Here is a 27,071-nt window from a genome sequence, read left to right as displayed (position 1 = left end):
ACAGGAGCTTCTTCTGGGTTTCCCATACAGGTGCAGGGGCCCAAGACTTTGGGCTGTCCTTGACTGCTTTCCCAGGGAAAGCAGAGAGCTGGATGGGAAGTAAGGATGTGAACCGAAGCCCATATGAGATCCCAGCACATGCTAGGCGAGGACTTTAGCCACTAGGCTACTGCACGGGGTCACCTTCTTCTCTCTTCCTTCCTTCCTACAAACATGTATTTGTTTTTATTAGAAAGGTAGATTTACAGAGAGAAGGAAACAGAAAGATCTTCAATCTGTTGATTCACTCCCTGAGTGGCCGAAACAGCCACAGCTGAGCTGATCTGAAGCCAGGAGCCAGGAGCCTCTTCTGGGCTCCGATACGGATATAGGGTCCCAAGGCTTTGAGTTGCCCTCCACTGATTTCTCAGGTCACAAGCAGAGAGCTGGATGGGAAGTGGAGTAGTCAGGATACTGGCATTTACAGGGGGATGATTAGCCAATGAGACTTTGCGCCGGGCCCAAGAGAGAATTTCTGTCACTGGTTTCGCTTTGTTGGGGTGATTGTGAAGTAACTCGGTACTTGTTTCTATTTTGAGACAGAATGGAGGCACCTGAGCAAGGAAACCCTGAATTTGGTAAAATGGGAGAGGGCACGTCGCCTGGACAGGGGTGGGCAAATGTGGGCCCTCACCGTCTCACTCTAGCTGGAGACACCCAGACCACACCACAGTCCTGCGGGGCTTCTCATGGTGTGTGGACACGCCTGCACGGATGTGGTGGTGTGTGTGCATGTGCACCTGCATCCAGGCTGCATCTGTCCGGGCTCTCTGGTCCTCGTCGGGCCCTGCCTGCTGGTTGGTGCCTGTGCTGGAGTAGCTGAGGCTGACTCTGCCTGGGTCTTTGTTAGTGAGCCCATGCCAGGTCCGGGGCACTGCATGATGGCAGGAGCAACAGCCTGTGGGGTGTGTGCATGACAGAACCTGCCACAGGATGCAGGGGTTGTTGTGGTGGGGACATGGCCTGCCACAGGCCCTGACCCTCAAAAAGAACAGTGAGTGTCTATGGAGTAGCCGAGGGGCCTGCACAGGGCGGGTCTTCTGAGTGTGTCTGAGACCTGAGGGAGAATGCTTAGTGCTTTCCAGGGACCAGAGGGTGATGATGGGGCTTCTCCCGCTTGGCTCTGACAGACTGGGGTGCTCCCCTAGGAGCCAGGAGCTCCCATACCTGCACTCAGGCTGTAGGAGCCCCAGCAGGAGACAGCTGGGAGGATGGGCATTTGCTGCCCTGCCTTGCCATCCTTGAGTGTCCTCCCCACTCACTTCCTCCCTCCCAGCCCATGTCATCTCTGTGGCCTCCCCAAGGAGACAGGAAGCTGACAGGATGCCTTTCCTGGGTGTGTGAGCAGCAGAGATGCTGCCAGGAGTGAATCTGTTAGCATAGCCCATGTTGGTTTGGGTCAGGGTCCTTCCCAGCTTCCCCAGCCTGGAAATGACATCGCCTCTGCACATTGCCACCCCCTCCCTTCACAGGGAAGCCACTTAGCCTGGGGGTCCTGGCACTACCCTGGAGAGGCACGAGGTCAGGGTGTGGGGTGGATCAAAAAGGACCTGGACCCTGTGACCCCTCACCCCGATGCCCTTGTGCAGTGTGCATGCCTGTCTGTGTGCTGTTCAAGGTCACACAAGTAGGCAGTGGCAGACCTGGGCCTGCAAGCTACCTCACCCCCAGATTGGGAGTTTGCCTGCTGTGGGTATGTGGGGTGGGGTGAGGGTATCTGTGATTCTGGCTTGATCGTTGGCCCTTTGGGAGTGTAGGAGTCTTGTCTGAGTGTGTGCCGTTAGGACAGGTGCATTCAGGAAGCCTGACTTGTGGGGCTGGGCACTTGTGACCCCAGCTCCTCATGGGGATTTCCATCTCATTGCTCTTCCCACCCTCAGGAGGTGGCTGTTTGGCATCCCCAGTGGGCCTGAAGCCTGGAGAGGGACCCCCCTGTTTTTCTGGGAAATGGCAAAGCAGAGTGGAAAACTGTGGTGTTCCCCGCTCCCATCCCCAAGGACCATGGACATTCTGGCTCTGCCTCCTGCTTGTGTGACCTGGTCAGGCATGCTGCCTGGGTCTCAGTGCCCTCCCTGTGTATGGTGTCTGGTGGTCCTGGATATGGTTGAGCAGCGGCTTAGTTTGAAGGTGTCACTTCCCTACCCCAACAGGCTGACCTGGCCAGGTATGGCCTGGGGCACTGGGGCATGGGAGAGCATGGCTGACAGAAAGAAGCAAGCTCCCCTATTGCTTAAGCTTCAGTGCAGGAGCAAGGTCCCCACCAGTGCCCAACTGGGACTGCCGGTAGAGAAGGCACTCAGGGACTGTCCCAGCCCCCATCCCACTCCTGACAGGGCTGTGGGGGCTCCACCTCCAGACTGACTGGGGTAGCTCTTGGGCAGTAGGGAGGAAAGCTCCAGTTTGAGAGAGGCGGCAAAACTCTGTCCCCGGGGATCTGCAGGTCTAAGGCTGAGCTGACCCCTCCCTGCACAGGGGAGAGTGAGCAGCCCTGAGGCCTCCACTGGGTGATGGATGCAGACCAGCTGCTGGGCAACGCTGCACCCCAGGGAGCCAGCCACCCTGCCCTCCACCTGCTCTCCCTGTAGAACATCCCTCCCCCTTTAGCTCTCCTGGGAGCCACCCTGGCCCCTCCTGCCTGCTACCCCCAGCTCCTCCCAGGCAGGTGTGCTCTCCTGCCTCGTCCTGATGAGGTCCTTTAATTAGATTCCAACTCGTTTACCAACTAAGTGGCCTTTGGTGGGTTTTAAATCTGCACAAATTGGTTTGTGTTTTTCTGGCTGTGTGAAGCTGTGACTGGCAGTACCCTGCACCCCACCCCCTTAGGTTCTCCTCCTCTCTGGCTCCTTCCAGGGCACTGCACCCTCTCCCCTGGTCTGATCTGGCCTGGACTCCCACTTCCCCTGGGCTTGGGGTTGCAGCTGCAGGGTACTCTAGCTTAAGCACAAGTGTTGAAGAAGCCAGCATGGGAGTATGGGCTACTGTCCCAGGGCCATCTCTGGGGACAAGAGAAGCTCTGGCTTGGCTGTTTCCTTGGCTATCTTCTGAGGGTCCACCTGCTCCAGTCCTCCCCTGTCGAGTCTCTGTGCTGGAGGAAGGGACCCTGCCACCTTCCTGCTCTCCCACTTTCCCCGTCCACTATAGTGCCCAGGTGGTATGAAGGGATCCTCTTGGCAGGGCCAAATGTTGGGGTTCCAACTGACCTTTTCCCCATTCTCTGTCCTTCCTTCATTACCTGTTGCGGGGGGGGGGAATGCAAGGGAGCCAGCCTTTCTTGGGGACCCAGCCACCACAGCTTGCCCAGTTTTGCCCATCTCCTTCGTAACTCTCTTCTGGACCAGAGGCGATCACATTGATTGTGTGGTCATGTGCCCCCGACTTCAGGTCAGCTCCCTCTCGGCCCAGATAAGCTTTTCCAAGGGGTCCTAGGGGTCACAGGTGTGTGGGATGATGACCAGGAAGGACACATAAGTCTTTGCCCCTGCTTCTTAGCACAGCTGCCCCTTCTCTCCTTTCCCCCCTGCCCTGCCACCTCAGAGGCTTTTGTGGGAGTGACAGGAAAACTCAACAGGGCGCTGGGCATTAGCAATTTGGGGGGATATTACCCAGCAATGTTTACAGAAAGGCAATTGCCTGGAAAATGACTTTGGTTGCTGTGGGATGGGGCGGAAAGATGGCTTTGGAAAACAGACACGGAGGGGCTTCCTCTCCGAAGTCCAGAGACAGGCGGCGGGGGCCAGGACAGAGCTGGGGCACCAAGAGCCACTTCCTTCCTTGGCCTCTGCTGATCTGGCCACAACCTTAGCCCCTTGTGGACCTCTGCCCCGTGGCCTCCGACCTTCAAGGACAGTGCACGTGATAACCACAGCAGGTACCCAGTAGGATGGAGTTGTCAAGCACAATTAATGGTGGCAGCGCCTCAGGGATGCTGCCGGGGGACTTGGGCTCTGCTCGCTTTGGCTGCAGAGAATGGAGCCAGGGGGGCTGGTGCTAAGTGCTTGCTTCTGTGTGTGTGTGTATGTGTGTGTGAGAGAGAGAGAGAGAGAGAGAGAGAGAAAGCATGTGTGTGCACAAGGCATTCTGGGGTCCTGAGCAGGCCCCCTGCCCTTCCAGCATCCCCGCACACATCTCCCCTGCCTGCTAGTCCCAGGGCCCGTGGGCTCCTTGTTGGTGGTGTGATCCTCAGGACTTGCAGCCCAGGTCAAGCCTGCCTCTGGGTCCCCAAGGAAGGGGCTTTGTCTGGATTCCTCCTGACCTCCATCAGAAGGGAGATTGGGGGTAGTGGGTGGAGGGGTGACAAGCTTGGAGAATGGTGAGTGCAGCCGGCAGGAACACCGCTTTTCCTTGACTATCTCTTTGTCTCTTCTGCCTCTCCCCTTCCTATCATCCTCCTCCCACCCCCTCACCCTGCAGATGATGTCATGTGTGAATGTTGTCCGGCGGGCAGGCAGGCAGACAGGCAGGCTGAGGACAGAGTAGATGGTGACATCTGGGGTAAAGGCGCCAGGTGGGACCGGACTTGATGCTTCACGCGATGGTATCATCAAGCCGCTGGGTCTTAATTCTCATAACGAGTCACAGTGATCTCATGTGAAAGAATGCAGCAGCGGACAAAAATAAATCAGGCTCATAAATAAACGTGGAATCTGAGCGTCGCTTGAACAAATCACGTCCCTTCCCAAGCACCTGTGTCTTTATTCCAGGCCGGCCATTGGGGAGCGCCCGCCTCTTCCGTCACCCAAGCCCAGAGCACTGTTCTTTCCCCTTCTGCTTTTCCCAGGCCAGCCAGGCTAAGCCCCCTTCTCCACGCTACATTTTGCCACCCCCCAGTGCCTTCCCTGTAGCTTTGAGTCCCTGACCAGGGGCCTTGCTGGTTCATGATCCCTGCAAAGAAGCCCTCACAGTCCCTCACCTTGCTCCTCTGCTCCCCCAACTCCACCCCTCCTAAGTGCACCCCAGCTCTGCTACTCCATCCCTGGGTGCCCTGCCCTGTCACCCCTTCTCCCTTGGTGTCCCTCGCCCGTCACTGAGGCATCCATGCTGGCTCCTGGTTCTTGCTGCCCTGCAATGGATCTCCCCAGCTCTTCCCCCAGGCTGCTCAGTTGGGGCAGGGTCCAGGCCTTTGCAGGACTTGCTGGGGGCCCTGCCTGCCCCAGATCAGGAAGCCCCTTTCTGAAAAACAATATCCCTTCTCCTTGACAGTCTTGCCAGTTTGTGCCTCTGTGCCCTGGGAAGGGAATGCAGTGAAAGATCCCCATTTTACAGATTCTCTCCCAAAGGGAAGACACAATTATCTGCGTGGACATGGGAGGGGTCAGCCAATCTGGGGTCCTACGGGGTGGAGTCGAATACATTGAGGTGTCTCTGGCCCAGGGTCTTTCTGCAGACCTTGGTCTTGAGCCAGCAGGGCACAGCAGGAAGGAGTTAAATACAGACAGCCAGAGTGGGCAGCAGCTCTCCCACCCTCAGCTCCTCTCTTGGCCCAGCTTTCCCCTTTCTCAGTTTCCCCAAAAACTGCCAGAGGCTGCCTTTCCCACTTCCTCCTCTCCCTTTTTGCCAACCCCCAGCTTTCACCTCCTGTGCTACCCTCATTGCATGCCTGGAAACCTGCAGGGTGAACTCCAAAGTCCACCAGGCAGTGAGGGATTTAGTTCCTGGTCTGCTCTCCCCTGCCAGCCTCCTAAAGCACACCCTCATGGCTTCCACCCAGAGGTCCCCTTCCTGCTGTGGCCTGCCTGAGTGAGCATCAGAACCTGGTACTAAGGCACCTGCTGACATGGGGGGTGGAGGGCAGGAAGAGGCGGTTCAGAGGTCTCCTGGGTCCAAAAGGCCAGGAGGGAAGCGGTGGAAGATGATATTGGAGCCTGCCCCGGTGGCATCCACACGATCCAGTGTCCTGGGGGTGGGGAGCCAGGCTAGCTGGCTGGCCTCGAGGGAGGAGTGGGGGACCATAGGGCCACCCCTGACCTTGGGACTTCTCTGCAGACCCCATGCTCCCAGCCTTCTTGTGGGTGCATTATTCAGGTCACTCCTTTCCAGCCACAATCACTGGCTGCCTTTAGTGACCATGAACCCCTGGAGAATGGTGGTGGGGCCCTCCCTAAGGTGGCCCTGAAGTTTCTGGCCCCAGCAAGAACCATGGTATGGAATGGCTGAAGCATGTTCATTCAGCATTTTCCTCCAATAGCTTGAACTTAAGTATACCTAAAAAGGAAGCCGCATGTCATTGGCACCCAAAGAGTAGTAGTTATAAAATCAGTGGTTTGACCTTCTGGTTAGGGGTTCTGATCCTTATGAAAATAAAAGCATAATTATTAAACCATAACACAATGTTCTCCCAGAAGTGACTGCTGTGTGTCTGAGCCTGGCCTTGGGGACAGCAACAGAGGACGATGACAGATGGGGGATGGGGGAAGCCCAGACAGTCAGCTCCCACTGAGAGGATCCAGTGGATCCTGGGGTCTCACACTAGGGCCGCGGCATGTCACCATCCCTCTCTCAGCCTTGGGGGCTGTGTTTGAGATGACTGTGACAGTATTGTGGACTTGGGAGCCTGACGCCCCAGATGAACACACCAGGAAGGCATATGTGTGTGCAAAGCTGGTGGTGCCTTTTCCTGAAATGTGGCTCACCCTCCTCTTTCCCGCTGCGGTTGGGCGGGGCTGCCTGTGGCCTGGCAGCTGGCCTGATGGACAGTGGGTGTCTGTGCAGGGAGGAGGGGCACTGGCTGTCCCAACCGAGTTCCAGAATGCCCAGCCTGGTCCCCTTTGGCCCCCGGCTGCCCTTGAAGGTGCCACTGTGAGTCAGGGGTGTGGGACCTGCCTGCTACAGCCCAGGCCTAGGCTGTGTTTGCTTGGGGAAGAGGGGAGCGGGTGAATGGGGGGCAGGCGTGCAAGGGAGATGGTGCTCACCTCCCAGCAGGGGTGACTGCTGTGGAATCTGCCGGCAGATCTCAGTTTTAGCCTCAGGAATATGGCGGGGAGGTCCCCGGCGGCTCCTCCCACCCTCTGGTGGCATGGGTGGACACTGCCAGGCTGGAGGGCGAGGGACAGTGTGAGAAGGCTCAAGATCAGGAGGCATTCGGGGGACACGAACTAGAATTCTGTGTGGGTACTGCACCCCCGGCCTTCTCCGTTTTCTGCTTCTGTATTGTCCTTGTCCCCTGTGCGTCTCTTAGGGTCTGGAGCGTGTGTGTTGGGAGCAGAAGCTGTGGTAGGGGACGGGCAGTAGTGACCTGTTCTGTCTGCTTTCTCTCTCCTGTCAGTTTGTTCCTGATCCATCCTTCACTGTCCTCTCCTGTCTGTTCATCTGTCTGTCTCGGGGCATGGGGAGGAGGGTGGTGAAGAGGTGGGGGCTAAGTGGACCCTCTACCCCAGTCCCTGCCCTCATTACCCACCTAACCCCGGCCCCTGTCCCAGGGAGCCCCCAACCTTGAGGAGGCTAGTCTGAGGGTGGAGGCTGCCCAGCGTCCCTCCTTGGAAGCTGTCTAGAGAGAGGAAGGCGGTCCCTTCCTCTCTCATCCTTCAGGGGGCATCACTGCTGTACCAGCTTCAGAAAGCGGACTTGGGGTGCATAACCCTGGCTATGGTCTCAAAGGACAGCGCTACTCTCCCTCACACCTAGTCAGGCTCTCTTCCAACTCAGGAGGAGGCGGGAGTTGTAGCCTGCCTTGCACCCCTCTTCTCCTTTGGGGTCCCCTTCCCACCACATCTATGCTCCTTCCTCCCTCCGCCCTGCCTCACCCTGCAGGCCCCTCCCCGGCAGGGACTGGGGCCACGTCCTGACCCCACCACCTCGGCCCTTTTTCCTCCCGCAGATCCCGAGCGGAGCAGCCCCCCTATGCTGTCTGCCGACGATGCCGAGTACCCGCGGGAGTACCGGACCCTGGGGGGTGGGGGCGGCGGGGGCGGCGGGGGCCGGCGCTTCTCCAACGTGGGGCTGGTGCACACTTCGGAGCGGCGGCACACGGTAATCGCTGCCCAGAGCCTGGAGGCGCTCAGCGGGCTCCAGAAGGCGGACGCCGACCGCAAGCGCGATGCCTTCATGGACCACCTGAAGAGCAAGTACCCCCAGCACGCCCTGGCCCTTCGAGGCCAGCAGGAGAGGATGCGGGAGCAGGTGAGTGGGGTCGGGCTGCGGAGGGACTGTGGGGCTGACCCCAGGCTCCCACAGCAGCCATCTGAGGCTGAGGGGCGAACAGGAGGAGGCCCTCCTGCTGGCCAGTGGCCCAAACTGGTATTTTTCTGGAGCCTGGAGTGGAAGCAAGCAGGTTGGGCTGGACCTCCATACCTGTTGGGAGCAAGAGGCGGGGCAGAAGAAAATCCAGGAGACAGGGAGGGAAGGGCAGCCCCCAGGACCGGCTCCCCCAACACCAGTTCAGGGTGCTTCTGGGTGGGACTGGGACACATGGCATCGCCTGGCTGTGACATGAACCCTAAGAGAAAGCAGGGTTTGGGGGTTGCAGTAGATTGAATCCGATGTGTCCTGGGTCTCTATAGGTACAGAGCTGAGGTGGGGCTTTTCCCTCCTCTCTATGTTCCACCCACCAAGACTTGCTGTGTGATTTGAAGCTGGTTTTTTTCCCCCAAAGTGGATGTAGCCCTGGCCCAGACTTGTCTCCCAACTGGGGCGGGATGCTTCCCTTTTAAACCACATCCCCATCTGGGAGATGCCAGGAGGGTTGGCATGGGGGGCCTGAGGGACAGTCTGTGAGCAGGTTTTGTCATCTTGGAACCGCCAAGGCTGCTTTCTGTACTCTGGCTTGTGCCCCCCGGCAGGTGGATGCAATGCCCTGGCAGCATCCTTTCAGTGAATCCTGGGGAGCCTCGCCCACACCAATCGAGCTCTGTCTCCCTTTCCTGCACTGCTGATTTGGGTGGGACTGGGCAGTGGGACAGCATCCCCCGTCTACCCTCACTGGACACATCACATGTTTCCAGTCCCTTCTCTGGCCCCCAAGGCTACCTCCAGTCTGCTTGTCTCTTCCCTTCTCCCAGCTCCCATGTCCTCTTGGTAGCAGGCAGGGTCCAGATATGGATCTGGGAGAGGTGTTATTGGGTTGTGGATGTCCCCCTCAGGACATCCCTCACTGTGGCTTCTCCTGTCTGCTGTAGCTTGGGGAGAAAGGCAGGGACACTTGTCCATCACCTGGGGAAGAGGCAGGCTTCTCATTGAGAAGGAGTGTTGAGGAAGTAAGATCAGCTGGACAGGCCTGGAGAAGGAGGTACCTGTATTAGGCTCAGAAGGATGTGTCCAGGTGTCCATGAAGAGGCTGTTGTTTTGGAGTGGGGTATGTGCGCACGTGGGTGGTATAAGCTGGTCTGGGACAGTGGCATGGGGCCCATGGGGTGGGAAGCAGGGGAATACAGAAGGCCAGGGGGACCATGGCTGCGTAGGACAGAGAGGGAGGCAAGAGGCGGTGGGGGGGGGGGGAGGAAGAGAAAAGGAAGGGACAATCATGGGAGGGGGTGGGTGGAGGGAAGACTGAGCCAGGGTCACTACTGATGGACATCAGATGCAGGAGGCCAAGGCAGAAAGACCTAGTGACTGGGAGATGCCGGGAGGGTTGGCATCGGGTGGGTGCGAAGTGCGTGAGGGGTTGTGTGGGCATGCAGCTAATGGCTGGCATGTCAGGAGGGATCTTGAGAGTGACCATGGGCAAGATGGGGTCTGAGAAGGGGACAACAGCCCCTGGCACCTGAGGCAGCAGGAGGGCGATCTGCACGGGACTGGAGCTGGAGTCGAGAGAGACTGTTTCACATGATGGAGGAGGTGAAGGAGGCTAGGGGTGCTGAGGGTACAGGAGCCCCTGAGCATAGCCCATCCTTCTGGGGAGATTTGGCCAGGAAAAGTTGAAGGTCACATTGGGGCAGCAGCTCCTCCTGGGACAGAAAGCATGAGAGAGATCCCACAGCTCACTGGCCTGAGTGGGCCCAAGAGGCCAGGCGGTGCTTGGTACAATCGCTCCCCCGCAGGCATCCTCCGGTCTTCTGTCCCACAGCTGTCCCTTCCCCTAGCATGCAAGCTGATGGGAGCTACTGCCAGTCCTCTGGCCCTGGAGCATACCATTCTGAGGCCTGGTGGTGTTGCCTGGCCTGTTGCCAGGAAAGGACAGGGTCATCTGAGGAGGAAGGGGGGAGCATGGGAAAGGGGCAGTTCTCCTGACCTCAGGCCTTGGGGTCAGGCGAAGGAAGTCGTTGGCACTGAGGTGGCCAGGAAGCCAGAGGAGCTGTGGCAATAGAGGCAGCCAGCCCTACCCATCCCTGGAAAACCCAGGGATGCCAGCCTCAGGACTAGCAGCTGCTCCATGCCCTGGGTAGCAGGGAGGTGGGACAAGAAAAAACTGCAGGGGCATTTCACAGAGTGGAGGGACCCCCAGAAACAGAGGTGCAGTGAGAGATTCAGGTGAGGGCCCGGCTGGCCTGGAGCCCTAGGAGCGCCCCTCTCTGCCCCAGCCCTGTGCCCCAGCGGCTGCTGCCCGCTCCCCCTAATGGGGTGTCCCCCGCTTCACACACACAGGTTGGCAGCTGGACCGTGGACCCCGTCTGCCTCCTCAGCTCCCTCTGCTCCCACCTGCATGGCGACTCCGCCCCCTCCGGGGCTGGCCAGCCGGCCCAGGTGAGTCACCCACTTCTGCCCCGCCCCTCCAAAACTCACAGCTGAATGTGGCTGTGGGGAGGAATTTTTTTCTTTTTTTTTTTTGGCAGGGGGATATTCAGGATTTTTTAAAATTTACATCCTTTTCTCTTTTAGAGAGGAACTCCCCATTCACAAGAAATCTCTATGCCCTAGACTTCCTTCTCCCAACTGCCCAGTTCCTAAGACTGCCTCCTCAAACCTGGCTGGCTTTGAGGAAGGAACTACTTGAAAAGGATATTCAGGATTTTTTTTTAACTTGATTCTCTTTCTCCTTTAAGCAGGAGAGCCTCTGCCATGCTCTGTGGGGTTTTGGGTTCTCCTAAGCTCCACCTCTATCACAGACCATCTTATTTCCCTGTCCACATCCCATGCTGTTTCTGGGTAGGCTGTAGCTCTCACGAGGTCTTCTGTCCTCACCAAGTTGTGCATCGTGTCCTTCCCCCAGCCCTCTTGCTGTGTTCGAGGGCAAGTTCTAGTGCTCAAGGAGGGGCTTGCTGGATTTGTTCTTCCTCTTGTACAAAGCTCCAATCTCCCCAGTAGAAGATGCAGCTCAGCCGAGGCAGGCGCACACGTGCACGGAGGGCTGAGGGCCGGGGCTCACAGCTCGGCCCTGGACGTGGCTGTGGGACAAACAAGAGGCACTGGGGCGAGGGAAGAGAGCCGTGAGTCAGAGGTGCCCTGGGCAGGGGCACCCCCCTCTCTGAGCTGGGAGCCTTCTTGTTTTGCTGCAAGAGGCTGAGGAAGGGTAGTGGCCGGGCAGCAAGAATGCCAAGCTCCTCAGGCACCTCCAGAGGAGGACAACAGCGCTGGACTTTTTCAAGGGGAATCAAGAGAGAGGAGATTATGATTGGGAAATGACAGGCCTGCAGGGCACGGAGTTCAGCCGAGGGTAACACAAGTCTAGCAAAAGACTGGCACGCCTGGCGCCACTCAGAGGGCACTCGACTCCTTCCCCCTGCCGCCTCTCAGCCTCCAGGAGGGCACCTGGCTGCCCTTGAGGCTGGATGGTCGAGTGGGACAGATGTCAACCCGAGTAGATCAACAAGTATATGGCAGAAGCCTAGACGGGGCTGCCCCGCACCCCAGGGGGGCATGGCAGTGGGGTCCAGGACAGGGACACAGCAGGTGTAGGGCGCCCGCCCACCTGGGGAATCTCGCTGAGGCTGTGGCAGTGTTGGAGGTGTGGCAGTGTTGGGGGTGAGGCTGTTTGTGCTGCGGGGGAGGTGGCAGTGTTGCAGGCCTGCCCACAAGTGGGAGTTGCTCTCCGGGAGGCAGGGCAGCTGCAGGTGGCCCAGGTTCTGGGCTCTGAGCTAATCTGGGAAAGGGGCAGTGCCCAGGATCTGTCATCACTGGGTCCCGCAGTCAATTCCACTCCCTGTCCCTCCCTCATCCTCTCCCCAGAGTTGAGTGGACCTCCTTGTAAAGTGAAGGACCAGAGACTTCCTCTGAAGTCACACAGCTGAGCGGGCTGGGTGGCCATCAGCGAAACTGAGGCAGCCTAGGCCGCTGCTGGGTTTGGCTGAGGATCAAGGTACCAGGGAGTTAAAGGGGCAGACACTGGAGGGGAGGTGCTGGGGATCCGGAGGGGCAGTGTTGAGGACCCTGGGAGGTGGCCTGAGGTTTGACTGGACCACGTTGTAGTCCCTCCCCTCCGGCCCCCCTCCCATTAGGCGAGCTAACCACCCTCCCTCCCGCTGCAACCCGAGTCCCTGGCGGCGGGCCGGCGTATCGGGTGACCGCGGCGACGCAGCCACCAGCCTCCGCTGCCGCTGCCGCTCCTCGCTCCTCGGCGGGGTTGCGCCGGCGGGGCCGCGCCGGGGGAGGGGGCCGGGAGAGGGGATGTGCACGGCGGCGCGCAGCGCAGCGCCAGGTGGAGTCGCCGTTACCGGGGCGACCGAGGCCCGGGCCGGCTCGGCGGCGGCGGCTCTAGCATTGCAGTAAAAGGGCACCAGCGGCTGCGGAGGCGGCCGGGGGAGGGGAGTGCCCGGGAGGGTGGGAGTAGGGGACCGCCCTCCCTTCCCCTCCCGACGCGGACCTGGAACCCGGTCCTCCCCGTGTGCACCTGTGGCCGCAGGTAAAGGGGGGGAGGGGACGACTGTGAGGGCCAGTGGGGGGCCGTCCACGTCTTGGTTTCAGCTGGGGTCGGGGAGACGGAGATGGGGAGTCCCTCCACGGCACCGAAGGGCGGTCCATGACTGGGGGGTGGGCACGCGCAGCTGTGGCGGGTTCTCGATCCTTGAGAAACGCCCCCCCTTCCTTCCCCCACTGCATGAGATGCCTTCCACGGGGGCCGGGTTCCCATCCCAAATGCGGCAGACGCCCCCTCCCCCAATCGCGGAAAGTCATGACCTTCGCGGGGTGCTCCCTCGACCCAGGCGCAGCAGCGCAGGGCCCGCAGCAGCCCCTCCCCCGGCCGGCGCCGCAGTAAGAAGGGCTCGGAGGTGAGAGTGCCAAGCCGCACACCTGGGGGAGGGTCGTGCGTGAGCGTCGCGGCAGGAGGCTGGCGCCCGCAGGGACGCATAGTGAAACCCCAACTGGGGGTGGGTGTTTACGCGGACTCGTGTGTGCCGGAGTCGGGAGGTGGGTGTGTGCGCGCGCTGGTGCACTTCGAGCCAGGGGCTCCAGCGGCAGGAATGCCAGCGCTGGGCTTGCTGCCTCCTCTGGGAAGGAGGAGGCTGCGTAGTTGGGGGCTCCAGGTCAAGGAGGGGTCACGCACTCGCTTAGCCTGCTCGCAGGGTTGACCTCAGCTGACCGGAACTGAGGCTTAGGGCGCGGGTTGGGGGGAGCTGACCCCGCGGAAGGAGGGACCGGCTCTGCGCATGGTGCGGACCGGGAGGAGGGAAGGAGCTCGCCCCTTAGGCCCCCCGGGGAAGAAGCTGTTCCGTCTTTGCCCTGGAGAGTTTGAGGACTCCCGGCTGCTTTCTGGGTCCCGGGAGAAGCTCCGCCTTCCCGGTTTCAGACCGCCCAATCCCTCGGGAGGCCGCCTTCCATCTTAGCCTCCTCCCGCACCTCTGGCCACCCCCTCCAACCATCGCTGGTGGTTGCCCCCTCCCGCAGACTATCTGCTCTTGAACCCCAGCTTGTGTGGCAGACCCCCTGCCGTATGCAGGAGTGTGCCGGAGGGAGCCAGCCGTGGCCCTGTATTGGAGAGTTTTGCTTGGGGGGTGGGGTGGGAGGTAGGGAAGTAGAAGACTAAATCTCTCTTGGTCAGGAGGACACTAGAGCTGCAAAATTGCCATGACTAGGGCCCCCGGAAGGCTGAGGGCCAGACCCTGTAGTAAGAGACACACTCCGCTCCGCACACACTTCGGGACTGGATTGTCTTATATTCATGTGCTGTGTACCAGCCCTGCGTCCTGCACTGCATGGGAAAGGGTCACCAGGCAAGGGCCCTGGGGCTGGGTGGGCGGTGACTGGGAGGGTCCCACCTTAGAGGCAGGGGAGGAGCTTTGATGGTGACCCCACGGTTAACGGTTAACAGACTGGCAGGAGACAGGGATGGGGAAGGACCCTACTCCCCAGGACCTCCTACCAGCCCAGGGTCCCCCCAACTCATTCCTGATGGTCAGCACAGCAGAAACATCCTTCCCGCTTTCTGTAGAGTGGCAGGAAGAACAGTGGGGCGGCCATCTGCAGGTGCAGTCTGCTCATCTGAGCCCCAAGGCCCATGGGACTGAGGGCAGCCTTGCTCACACACCCCAGTGCACCAGTGCCTTGGCCACCTAGGACACTGGTGCTTACCTAGTTCACACCAGGGACTTGTCTTCCCAGGGCTGCCCCATGGAAGTGTTCACCTGTGGGACCCCCGGGGGAGGGCCCTCATTAAGGGAATACAGCCCATGTGGCTGCAGTCAGGCCGCTGCCTCCCTCCCTGTCCGTGGTACCTGAGTCCACCTGTCGAGGTAACACTGGTGAAGGGTCAGGTGGGGGTAAGGGTAGGTCCCAGGATATGTGGAATATGTGGGACACATCAACATCGCAGATGTAGATTGGTAGCTATGGTAGCTAAGGCACCTTGACTGGGCTGGGCGGGGGAAGGAAGCCAGGAGTGTGTATGTGTGTGTTCCTGTGACTGACTGTAGAATGGGCTCAGGATAGGTGTGAATGGCCTGGCCTGGTATGGCCCTGTGTCAGTGCCTGGGATCATGGGGTGGACATCAGAGTGGGAGTGGACTGCCAAGGTCCCCCGTGTTCTAGTGCTCTCAATGTCAGACATGTTTTGGTGGTCCTGGTGTACGGGACATGTCTGCCGAGGGCATGTCTGGGAGCTTGTGTTGTGCGGTTCTGTGTGTGGACTGTGAGCCCTTTCGTATGCCACCTGTGCTCAGCGTGGGGTCATGATGGGTGAGTACCACGAGGCCATCTCCGCAGGGCTGCCCGTCATCATGGGTCTGCAGATGTGACGCTCGTCATAAACCTTGCCAGGCCATCTGTCTACCCCTGATGTCCACTCCCTCCTAAGGCCACGGGAAGCCATGGCTAGCACCTGGCAGCCTGGATGCTGCCTGCCCCTCAGCATCTGTGGGTGGCCCACGTTCTAGAAGATTCCAGGTGCTGCCTTGCTGTTTCCTGGTCCTGTCTGTCTTGGGACTATTTTGTTGTGTTGTAGAGCCATGGCTGGGGAGAGCTGGGGACTGAAGCTCACCCGGAGTTGCCTGTGGCCTCTGTCCTTCCCATGGACGCTGGCACCAGTCAGCAGGAGCAGGTGCCTAGACTAACCCGGTCTAGGGCCAGTGGCTCCCTCCACCCGCTCCCCAAGTGCCACCCTAGGTGATGTCTCCATCTGGTCGTGACCCTCACCTCAGCCTTGAGCCAACTGCTCCCTGCCATGAACACACTTGGGTGGCCCAGGAGCCCCTGACATGGTGTCCTTACCCTGCTGGGCACCCAGGGTGTCCCTCGCCTCTTGCCAGAGGCCTGGAGAATCTTGTCTGCTTGTGCCAGGCACCCCATGGCCAGGCCATCTGCTGCCTCTGGCTTCCTGCGGAGGCTGGCACCGGTCAGCAGGGTGCCCTTTGCTTTGCCATGAGTTAACGCTGCTGCTTCCTCGTGCCCAGCCATCTGGAAGGGCCTTCTGGTCTCTTGGGAAGGCCAGACAGCCCTAGGTTATTGTGAATGATGAGGGACCTTCAGCCGCCCACCCAATCTCTATCACCTATCCAGGCACTGAGCCGTGTCCAGATCCCCCACCATTGCCCAGGGCCATACGGTCACTGGTGTCTGTCCATTCCTCTATACTCCAGGTCCATCGGCTGCTAGGGCCACTTTGCCCCAGCCTTGGGCTCTAGCCTCCTTCATCCACTTGCTGACCATGCAGCTTGCTGGGGTCCCATTCTGATCCCACTCTGTTGCTCCAGACATGATGTCTTCTGTCCACCCAGCTCAGGTTAAATAGTTCATGCCTTCAGAGCACCCATGATCTGGCCTTGGCCCCCTTTATGCCCCAGATGCCACTTTCCAGGTCATAGCTTGGCCACCCAGGGCTAATGGCCGTCTGTCCCAGCACATGTCTTGCTGCAGCTGCCTAGCCCGCCTTTCCTTGCAGGCTTTAGCCACACATTTCCCCAAGACCCGATTCAGATGCCACCCCTTCCCAGAGTTCTTCCCTGGCCAGCCACAGCCAGGTGCTGTTTCGCTAACCCCTCCAGTTCTGGCTCATTTTTCCTGCATCTCAAGATTTCCCCCGTCATGGTCATCTTTGCCTTTTTCCTACTTGGAACTCTCTGGAAGCAATTACTATAGCCAGAAAGTGTGGCTTGCAAGCATCTGGAATGTTCTCTCTAGTCCCCACCAGCAAACCTGCTTGGTCCATTCTGGGTGCAGCAGGTGTTCCAGGTCTCAGCAGCAGATGGGAGGTTCTAGGTGTTATTTCCTGCTCCTAAAAGAGTAACGGGGCCGTGACCTGGGACTGAGCCCTGAGCGCTAAGGGTCTCTACCCTACCCCTGCCCCTCTTTTCCCTTCCCAGCCCCCTCATAACCATCTCTTCTCTTATTTCCATCAGCAGCCCAACTACTGGAGTTTCAAGGTCAGTGTGTGATGCTTCTGCTGCCGTGACACTGCATGTGTTCTGCCGCCTCTGCCCCGCCCTGCCCTTGCACATGCTTTGTGACCCCACCCCCGTCCCTTGCTGCAGCCATGTGCTGGGTTCACCTGCTAGGGGCTTGTGGCTCCAGAGTGGGTGCCTGGGTCACACCTACTGGAGATCTGGGCTGCAGATGGCCTATCCCTGTCACAGGCTTTTGTGGCCCAGTAGGGGCACTCTGCAATGCCAAGGGCTGCCTGACATTCACCACCTCCCCCCTCCCTACCACCTCACTCCATCCGCTGCCAGCCTGGGGACATGCCGGCTCTGAGGGACCAGGGACCAGAACCATGACCTCATTGAGGCTCCTGTTCGCAAAATGTGGATTTTGCCTGTGATTGAATCCCTTTTTATTTATACTTGAAAAGATTTATTTATTGGAAAGGTAAAACAACAGAAAGAGGCAGAGAAAAAGAGAGAGAGACACACACAGACCTTCCATCATCTGGTTCATTCTCCAAATGGTCCTAACAGACAGGCCTGGGCCAGGCCACAGCCAAGAACCAGGAATTCCATGCAGTTCTCCCACATGGGTTGCAGGGGCCCAAATGTTTGAGCTGTCACATGCTGCCTCCCAGACACATGACCAGGAACTGTGGTTGGAAGTGACATTCTGATACAGGATGCCAGTGTGCCAGGCAGTAGCTTAACACTGGTCCCTGTGACTCCTTGTTTAAACTCCCCACCATGGTGTGAGGGCAGCTGGTCAGTGCCAGGCAAGAAGTTTATAATCCTGCAAACCCCAAACCTGGTGTCCAGAGGAAGGCCAAGCTCATAAGAAGGTGTCCTTAACTTCTAGGAAGAAACTAAGGCCAACCAGGGCTGGAGAGCTATGCCTGCCACCCCGACCCTGCTGGTCCCAGGAGCTCACTGCGCCATCTGCCCTGTCATGCCAGGCATATGGCTTCAGGCCTCAGCCATCCAGGTGCGACTGATGCCTGTGTGCCAGTGTGACCCGAGGATGGGAGGAAAGTCCCTCAGCATCTGGCTGGCTCACGTTCTTTCAGGGCACCCCAAGTCAGCAATCACCATGTCAGGCATAGCCTGTTCAGAGCAGGCAGGAGGGACCCAAAACCCAGGCCACCCAGCACGGTATTCTGGTCGGGCTGCTCGCCAGTGTGGGAACCCAGGACAGCTCCCACCATCCTCTGGGCCACAGCCTCAGGGCCTGCTCAGTGACAGAGAGCTGGGTCTGCCTACAGGGCTGGCTGTGAAGATAGAAAAATGGGAACTTGTGCTCTGCCTAGGCACCACTGGGTCTGGCCCAGGAGCTAATGCCGCAGGTGCCCTAAAGCCTGGAGGTTCTGGTGGGGCAAAAACAGGGTTCTCACAGAGAGCACCCTAAAAGAGCTCCAAGAGGTGCTTCAGCTCTGAGTCCAAGCCCCCCACCCAAGGTTCCCCCTGCCTTGACTCTGGGTGGCAGGTGCTTCTGTTTCCTGGGGCATCCATGGTTTCTTCTACCTCGCCTTCCAGGTGTCTCACTTTGCTCCACCCTCTCACCTGAGCTGGGGCATGGGTGAGGGAGAGAGGTGCTATAGGGCTTTCCCTCCTCAGTAAGGAGGGCTGTTGTGTAAAAGCTATGAGGATGGGGCAGTGTCATGGGGCCAGGCTGGAGTGGGGTGTGGGGTGCCTCTCTTTCCAGCTGCTGCCTGCTCAGCAGTCATAGCCCCACACCATTCCTGACCGCTCCCCTTCATGCAGCCCCTCTTCCATCTTCTTACTGGCACCTTATTTGTACCCCATCCTGGCCGCTGTTCATCCTGGCAGCATCTACAGCACTTTGTGCATGCCAGCCTAGAAACACTGACCTTTCAGTTGCCTGGCAACCCCCGGCCACCAGACCAGACCTTTCTCCCACACTGCCCAGGAGCTACCCGCCCTTCAGCTGGGGCTGAGGGCCAGAGAGGCTAGTGCCACAGATTGGCACTGGTGGTCTAACCAGAGCCAAGCCGAGGGTCTGAAGTCTGGCCACAAGCATGCCCCCGGCAGGCCCAGTTCCATGTTGCCTCCCTCTTTCCAGGCTGGGGCATGTGGAGGAAGGCCCCGGAAGCCCCCAAATCTGACCTTCCACCTCCCCACCCTCTCGTGGTCCCCATGAGTTCTGCTGGCCACGCCACCGTTGAATGAAGATGCTCTCTTCCCCAGAGTGCTAATCCAATTGGAACACTAAATTGAGTTCATATGAAAATGGAGATTAATTAGGGGGTTAATGAGGATCTGGGGGGAAGAGGGAGTGGAGGAAAATCCGGGATTCCTTTCAAGAGGTACTTTCAATTACTGCCTCTTTCAAATGATCAAAGTAACATTCTATGCAGAATTCATGTTTGGTAGAGAAATATATAAAGGAAGGAAACTCTCTCCCGACCCAGATAAAACCGAGGAGTGGTTTGTTTTCGTTAAAAATAGGCTTTTACAGAAAAACAAACATAATTGGGCAACATGATTTTTCCTTGATAACGTATGTAATCTGATCATCTGTGAACGCAGTGTGTATAACACAGAATGCCACAGGTGTGATCTGTGGCCCTGTGCCACTGACTCAGGAGTTGGTGCAGCAACGAGACTGGGGCTGAAGGGCGGGGCCTGCGTCTTGAGTGACAGCCCCAGGCCTCAGCCGGTGATGTCCCTGCCCACCCCAGCCGCACAGCGTTCCCCACCTCTGCACTTGCTTCGGGGAAGGTAGCACCATGCTGGGCCAGCGGGGCTTAGCATGCGCATTGTGTGTGCCACACAGGGGTCCAGCTGGCTTGGAGGGGCTTGGGATGGACTTCCCAGCGGGCCTGAGTCAGACTTTGTGCTCACACACCCCAAAAACGGGGAGCCCAAGGTATCCCAGTGTGCTCTTGCTCCCTGGGCCCTTTCCTGCTCCCCACAGAAGCCTCTGAACCCCATGAAGAATAAATTGCCACTCTCAAATGCGCCGCTTAATTAATGTCTGGAACTAATGTCCCAATTTGTGCAATGATTCTGCTGCTCACCTCGGTGACAAATCTGTGGTGTTGTTCTTTGGAAGCTTAAAATAGCAAGCATGCCCATGGATGCGGCTCAGATGGCTTCTGGTCTGGCCTCCCCAGGGACGCTTTCCCGGGTCCTTCACCCACTCCTTACCTGCTGGGTATCCGCAGGAGGCCCCAGCACCAGCGAGGTGGGGGACTGTCCTTCCGCCACATAGCGAGTCTGGAACCAGCAGCCCCTGCTAAGAATGTGTGTGTGTGCGCACGCGTGCGCAGGTCCGTCCCTGGGCTGGCAGAAGCCCCTGGGTCTGTACCAGACAGCAGCTCAGCAAAAGAGAACTTAGGCTTGCCTCCTCTCCCCTGCCCCTACAGACCCGGAGCTCGCGTCACACTCAGGGAGCCCAGCCGGGGCTGGCGGACCAGGCGGCCAAACTGTCCTACGCTTCGGCTGAGTCACTGGAGACCATGTCGGAGGCTGAGCTGCCCCTGGGCTTTAGCAGGATGAACCGCTTTCGACAGAGCCTGCCCCTTTCGCGCTCCGCCAGCCAGACCAAGCTACGTTCGCCAGGTACCGCCCTAGCGGATGCGGCTCCTCCCCTGGCCCGCCCCGGACCTGGCTTCCTGCCCTCGCAGCTCCCTCAGCTGGACCCTCCTCTCCCCCTGGGTGTCCCCTGCGCACTCCTAGGCTCCTACTTCCCTCTTCGTGCTTTTCTCTCAGCAATCTCTCCTGTTCCCCTTCTCCCATCTCCCCTCTGGCCCTTCTTCTCTGTAGCCCCTTTCATCGCATCGCTGCTTTTGCTTTCAGCTCTGGTTTTCCTTGTCCAGTTCCCTAGCTGCTGTGGGGCGCCAGGGCGCACGGGGAAAGCCGCGTGGGAGCTGACCTGGCGCCCCAGGCAGCGACATGAGGAGCGCTTGGGTACACCTGCACTCGGGGCAGGCCTCCAGCCTCAGACCCTGCCTCTGTGAGGACGGCGCCACCCCGGAAGGCCACACGCGCTCTCCCGGCGGGCGGCGTGGAGGTGGCGGCAGTGACCGCAAGGGCGACGTCTTCTTTGCAGGGGTGCTGTTCTTGCAGTTCGGGGAGGAGACGCGGCGCGTGCATATCACGCACGAGGTCAGCAGCCTGGACACGCTGCACGCCCTCATCGCCCACATGTTCCCGCAGAAGCTCACCATGGGCATGCTGAAGTCGCCCAACACTGCCATCCTCATCAAAGACGAGGCCCGCAACGTCTTCTACGAGCTGGAGGACGTCCGGTGGGCGTGGGCCCGGGGGCGCTGGGAGGGCTCCCCTCTTAGCCCAGCCCCCGGCTGCGCGGGACTCGCAGGATCCTGTCCCTGCCTGGCTTGGGTCCCCTCGCCCGCCCTCTCCTTCCAGCCCCGCCTCTTCCCACCCAGTCCGTCTGCCCTGCCGGGGTGCCAGTGGACAGGGCAGCGGCTGCTGTGTGTCAGACACCGAGGGAAGGACTTGGGAGGGGGAGTGGGGGCTCCGGGTCGCTCCTGCCACATCTTTACTTTGGGCAGCCACCTCTCCCCCTCCCCCGGTGCCCCAAACGGCATGAATGGTGACCCTGGCGCCCCCTCTCCTGCCAGGGACATTCAGGACCGCAGTATTATCAAGATCTACAGGAAAGAGCCGCTCTACGCCGCCTTCCCCGGCTCCCACCTCACCAACGGTGACCTCCGGGTAAGACTAGGGATGGGGGGAAAAGGGGCGGAGGGGAGGCTGGGCATATGGGGTCCCTGTAGTTGGCCTTGGGGCCCAGACCTGCTCTGGAGGACACAGGGCCGAGGCTTTCTACTCATCATGGGATTCTGCAAGTGCCCCTCCCCTCCCCCACCGGGCGCCACGCCAAGCCCTCGGGATGCCCCTGGCAGGCCCCAGTGATATCCATGGCTCAGGTGGCATGCAGACTCCGTGCCTCCGTGGCATGGGCTGGAGTGGCCCCTCTGCTGCTCCATCCGACCCCTTTCTCCCTTGGTGCTGGGAGCCCTGATACGAAAGGAGCCCCAGAGGTAGCTGGGTAGGGAAGGTGGAGAACAGAAGGGATTTGCTGCCTTCCCCCGTGGGAGTGGGGAGTGCTGGTTCCTCAAGCCAGGGGGTTTCGGGCTGTCTTGTGCACAGAGAGAGATGGTGTACGCGTCACGGGAGTCTTCCCCCACTCGGCGTCTCAACAACCTGTCGCCGGCCCCGCACCTGGCATCCGGCTCACCTCCGCCAGGGCTGCCATCGGGGCTGCCGTCGGGGCTGCCGTCGGGGCTGCCGTCCGGCTCGCCATCGCGCTCTCGCCTCTCGTACGCTGGAGGCCGCCCGCCTTCGTACGCCGGCAGCCCGGTGCACCACGCGGCCGAGCGTCTGGGGAGCACCTCGGCCGCCCCCGGCGTGAGCCCCAGCCCCAGCGCCATCCTGGAGCGGCGCGACGTGAAGCCGGACGAGGACCTGGCGGGCAAGGCGGGCGGCATGGTGCTGGTGAAGGGCGAGGGGCTCTACGCCGACCCCTACGGGCTGCTGCACGAGGGCCGCCTGAGCCTGGCCGCCGCCGCCGGCGACCCGTTCGCCTACCCCGGCGCCGGCGGCCTGTACAAGCGCGGCTCGGTGCGCTCGCTCAGCACCTACTCGGCCGCCGCGCTGCAGTCCGACCTGGAGGACTCGCTGTACAAGACGGCGGGCGGCGGCGGCCCGGGCGGAGGGCCCCTCTACGGCGACGGCTACGGCTTCCGCCTGCCGCCCTCGTCGCCGCAGAAGCTGGCCGACGTGACGGCGCCTCCCGGGGGACCCCCGCCGCCGCACAGCCCCTACTCCGGGCCGCCCAGCCGCGGCTCGCCCGTGCGCCAGTCCTTCCGCAAGGACTCGGGCTCCTCGTCCGTCTTCGCCGAGAGCCCAGGAGGCAAGACCCGCAGTGCCGGGAGCGCCTCGTCGGCCGGAGCGCCCCCTTCAGATCTCTTCCCCGGGCCCGGGGAGCGCTCCCTCGTGGGGTTCGGGCCTCCAGTGCCGGCCAAGGACACGGAGACCAGGTGAGGGACGGTGGAGGCGGGTGGAGGAAGAGGGAAGGCAGCGAATGAGGCTCCGGAGGAGGCCCAAGTTTGCATGTATTAATTAAGCCTCAGTTTCCCCCAAGATTCAGGGGCTTGTCCCGGCCCTTTGGGCTGCCTTTGCTGCTCAGGGTTTGCAGGGTGAGAGCTGTCCAGCACAGGGCCAGCTGAAGTCTGGGGGATGGGGGTGCTAGAACAAAATAGGAGCTGTGCTCTGGGCTGGCCAGAGGGCATCTGTGCCCCCAGACAGCACTGCAGAGAGGGGAGGAGATGCCACCGGCCTCCCCCCAGCCGCACTCTTGTGGCCCATGAGCCTGGCACTGCGCTGTGCCAAGTTGGGCAGACCCAGTTCCTGACCTGGTCTGTGTGTGTGTGTGTGTGTACACACAAAACCCTAGCTCTCCCTCTAGGGGGTACAGGACAAAGTCCTTCAGGCTACTGGGGCCTGGGTGGTGGCTGCCCAGAAGAGGGGGAGGAAAACAGGGCAGGTGGGAGGTGTCCAAAGTCAAGGGTTCAGGGTGTAGGGGGGCTTGATTCTGAAGCAACAGGGGGCGAGCTGGAGGGGGAACTGGGCAGGAGACAGCCCAAGGTGCTCAAGTCTCCCTTCCTCCCCAGAGAGCGCATGGAGGCCATGGAGAAGCAGATCGCCAGCCTCACGGGGCTGGTGCAGAGTGCCCTGCTTCGGGGCTCCGAGCCCGAGACCCCAAGGTGAAGCCCCTCTCTCCCCAGGCTGCTGCCAGGGCGGGGGTGGGCACAGGAGTGAAGGGGTGTGGGCACTGGGAGCCCTGGCCGTAGCTCTGCCAGTGTCCATCTCAGAGTCCCCGAGGGCGACCCTTCTCTGTTGAGACCTCCATCCTGGGCTGGAAGGGATGACATCTGAAGTCCCCCCGCCCAGCCTAGAGGGGCTGGGGCTGGGTGGACACCCCATGACGTCTGTGTCTCCCCCTCACGCGCCACAGTGAGAAGATCGAAGGCTCCAACGGAGCAGCCACCCCCTCAGCACGTAAGTGTGCCGCTCCTCCCCTCAGGCTGGCCCTTCTCTGGCCTCAGCTTCCTAATATGTCAGATGGGGACAATACAACAGCCACATGACTGTCACCCTAGCCCTGGTGCTCCCCGCAGTTAGGGCTGACCCGGGCATAGGGCAGAGGCCCCTCTGGCTACTCTGTTCAGGAGCCAGTAGCAACAGCCCGCGCCCCCCGCCCCCTGCCCCTTCTGCTCCTGCCAGGCTCACATTCTCTGTCCTCCCCTTCCTCCTCCTTCTCCGCAGCCTGTGGGTCAGGTAGCAGGAGCAGTGGGGCCACGCCCGTGTCCGGCCCGCCCCCGCCCTCGGCCGGTGGCACCCCTGCAGGACAGCCTGCGACCCTCAACCGCCTGCAGATGCAGCTGCACCTGCGGGGCCTGCAAAGCAGCACCAGCGACCTGCGGGGCCAGCTGCAGCAGCTTCGCAAGCTCCAGGTACCGCCCCTTCCCTCCCAGAGCCCATCCACTTTCCCAGACCCTTCTGGAACCCCACCTCCTCCTCTATCCCCCACAGCCCCCAGCTCCCACGCTGCTCACGTGTCCTCCTCCAAAACCCTTCTCTTTCTTGGTGTCCACGCGTCCTCGCCAAGCCCCCTCCTTCCCAGCCTCACCGCCCTTCTGGAGACCCGGTTCACACCACGCTCCCCCTCCCCTTGCCGGGATCCCTCGAGGCCCCACGAACCTGGCGTGTGTGGGACTACAGCCCTTCCCCCAGGTCCCCTCTGCTTCCTGTCCCCGAGCCGGGACAGTCTGCCCTGCCCCGCGTGGCAGATGGCCCCACCTGTCGGGAGCTTGGCATCGCTGTGCCCGCTCCTCGACGGGGCTCCAGGGCGCGTCAGGTGAGGCTAATGAGCAGCGACAGCCTGGGGAGAGGGGAGAGAGTTGCCATCTGGGCAACCGGAGTCTTGTCCACCCCTGCCCTTCGAGCTGGGAACTGGGTTGAGCGAGTCACGGGTTCTAACAGACCCAGCCTCAGAGCTGGAACCCGTTACCTAGCCCCATTCCATCCCGGTGCAGAGTTCTGGAGACCACACAGCCAGGCAACCGCGCTACCAGCAGGGCACCCCCACACACCCAGGGTCCTCTCCTGGTCCCCACCCCCTATATTCGCATCCCACTCTCGGCCCCCCACCACCCCGCCACTAAAGCCGAGCACCCGCATCTCCGGTATCCCTTGCTCCCGACCTGGCACCACCGTCCCCATGCCTCCGACCACCCCGTCCCTCTCCCACCCGGGCCCACTGGCGCGTCCGCCCGTGCACCCCGCAGCTGCAGAACCAGGAGTCGGTGCGGGCGCTGCTGAAGCGCACGGAGGCGGAGCTGAGCATGCGCGTGTCGGAGGCCGCGCGGCGGCAGGAGGACCCGCTGCAGCGACAGCGCACCCTGGTGGAGGAGGAGCGGCTGCGCTACCTCAACGACGAGGAGCTCATCACCCAGCAGCTCAAGTGAGGCTGCGCCCCGCGGGGGGCAGGGGCGGCGGGAGAGTCCTGGGTGGAGGTCGGGGCTGTTCTGAGTGCTGCTGTCTGGCTCCTCCGTGGCCCGAGCGCTCTGTGACTCCGGCCACATAGTGCGATGGCTTGTTCTCTGGTCTGGCACCTGTTTTCTGCTGTGCCCTGTGCTCCTGGTGGTGCTGTCTGGGTTCCCCACGGTGGGCAGCCTGAGGCCTGTGTGCCCAACTGTCCCCTGACTGCCTTCTGCCCCTGCACTGCTTTTCCTGTGGCCTGTGACTTAGGTGCGGGGATGATGGTGGCTCCAGCTTGGTGCTGAAGGCCACCAGGTACAGCCGGTGGGTGCAGCTGAGAGCTGATGCTGGTGTGTTGGGCAGGATGGAGGGAGAAAGAGCACAGGACCCCCCTCCCCCACCACTGCCTGGAAGGGGAAGGGTTCACAGACATCAGGTTTCTAAACCAGATTCAGCCTGTGGTTGTCTGGCCACAACCATGCTCTGTGGCACCTTTGATGGGAAAAGCGGCCACTGGGGAGCAGGCAGTCCTGCACACTTCCCCTCTCTGGCCTTGGTAGTTCAGGGCACTGGGGCACTCCAGCATCAGCAGCAGGGACTGTAAGATTAGGGTGGCGCCTACACTCCCTGACTCAGCAGATCTGGAGAGATCTGGAGCCATATGCCCACAGGATCCCTGCATTCTTAGCTTGTCACTCCTGCACCCCTGGGGTTCCTGTCCCTCTGATGGGTGGGACATGGCCAAGATCCCTGTGACCATGTGTGACTGAGATGGAGGAAGGGGCTGGCTGTGTGGGAACAGCCCACAGGACGTGATCCCTTAGGGGCTGCAAGCAGACTGTGTAGCCACTCCCCCCCATCACCACCTCCACCCTCACCATCACCACCTCCACCCTTACCATCACTGCCCCTGGAGGCTCGTGATCCTGGGAATTGCCTGTCCCTTTTTGTTCAGCACAGAGGGCTGGGCCGGGCTGTTCAAAGGGAACTTTACTGTGACATTAAAGTCAAGGCACAGCCCAGCGGCCGGAGAGATGAAGGGACTGATTGAGGCTCTTGTCGGGGCTGTCTGGTCCTCGAACTCCTGGGCTCTTTGGATCCCACCCATAGCCCTGCCATCAACTTCATTATTGACTGCTTGTTAAAAATGCAGGGGACCGCAAAAATTGCTTCTGGTGGGTTCTCCATCCTTTTGGAATGGGCCTTGTGCTAGGAGATGGTGGAACCAGGGCCTGGCATTAGCCCCTGATGCCCCGGCTGACACCTGCTCTGGCTGTGGTACCCTTGTGCCTGCCACACTCTGCAGGCCCCTTCCTCTTCACCAGTATCTGACTAGAGGTTGCAGCTGGCTCGGTGCTTCCTGTAGTAACATCGCTCCCCAATGGGCCTTAGCCTTGGCCTGGCTGAGCTTGAATGAGCTCTATCTGGATGTCACTCTTGGGGGCAGCCCTCGTGGATGGAGACTGGTTCACTCTGGGAGTCTGCCTTTGCCTCACTCAGGGGCAGTGCCATGGGCATGGGACACCCTGCACCTCCAAAAGGTACTGTGCTTTGCCTAAGGCTGTGCTGCTGTTGCCTTGACATTCTTCATGGTCCTTGAACTAGAGGCCAAATGTTCACTTTGCCATGAGCCCCACGGGGATGTGGCTGCTTCTGTCCTGGTCCCTCTTGACCCAGCTCCTCCAGGGGCTGCTCCTGTGCCTGCAGCAATTAGTCTGGAACACAGTTGCAGAGCCTGCCCAAAGCAGGAGCCCTGAACTTTGGCAGGTTGGAAAATCAAAGGAGGAAAAAAGCCCTGGTGCTGATTGGGTGCCTTCGGGTCACCGCCTTTCAGCCCAACCA

General features: G+C 60.4%; 1 protein-coding gene across 1 annotated transcript in view; it reads left to right on the top strand.

Moving 5' to 3' along the window:
- Window positions 1-27,071, top strand: part of SRCIN1 (SRC kinase signaling inhibitor 1) — a 54,939-nt gene that overhangs the window by 14,258 nt on the left and 13,610 nt on the right. The window contains exons 2-11 of the mRNA XM_041000954.1: window positions 7,853-8,154; window positions 16,680-16,700; window positions 20,084-20,279; window positions 20,770-20,968; window positions 21,305-21,398; window positions 21,837-22,726; window positions 23,360-23,452; window positions 23,704-23,747; window positions 24,015-24,202; window positions 25,037-25,212. Coding sequence (XP_040856888.1) covers window positions 7,853-8,154; window positions 16,680-16,700; window positions 20,084-20,279; window positions 20,770-20,968; window positions 21,305-21,398; window positions 21,837-22,726; window positions 23,360-23,452; window positions 23,704-23,747; window positions 24,015-24,202; window positions 25,037-25,212 — 2,203 coding nt within the window. The remainder of the gene's footprint in view (window positions 1-7,852; window positions 8,155-16,679; window positions 16,701-20,083; window positions 20,280-20,769; window positions 20,969-21,304; window positions 21,399-21,836; window positions 22,727-23,359; window positions 23,453-23,703; window positions 23,748-24,014; window positions 24,203-25,036; window positions 25,213-27,071) is intronic.

This window comes from Ochotona curzoniae, unplaced genomic scaffold (assembly GCF_017591425.1).
Source record: "Ochotona curzoniae isolate NIBS_2020 unplaced genomic scaffold, NIBS_Ocur_1.0 scaffold_2453, whole genome shotgun sequence".
In the NCBI taxonomy this organism is placed as follows: Eukaryota; Metazoa; Chordata; class Mammalia; order Lagomorpha; family Ochotonidae; genus Ochotona; species Ochotona curzoniae.
This window is presented reverse-complemented; position numbering and strand designations above follow the sequence as displayed.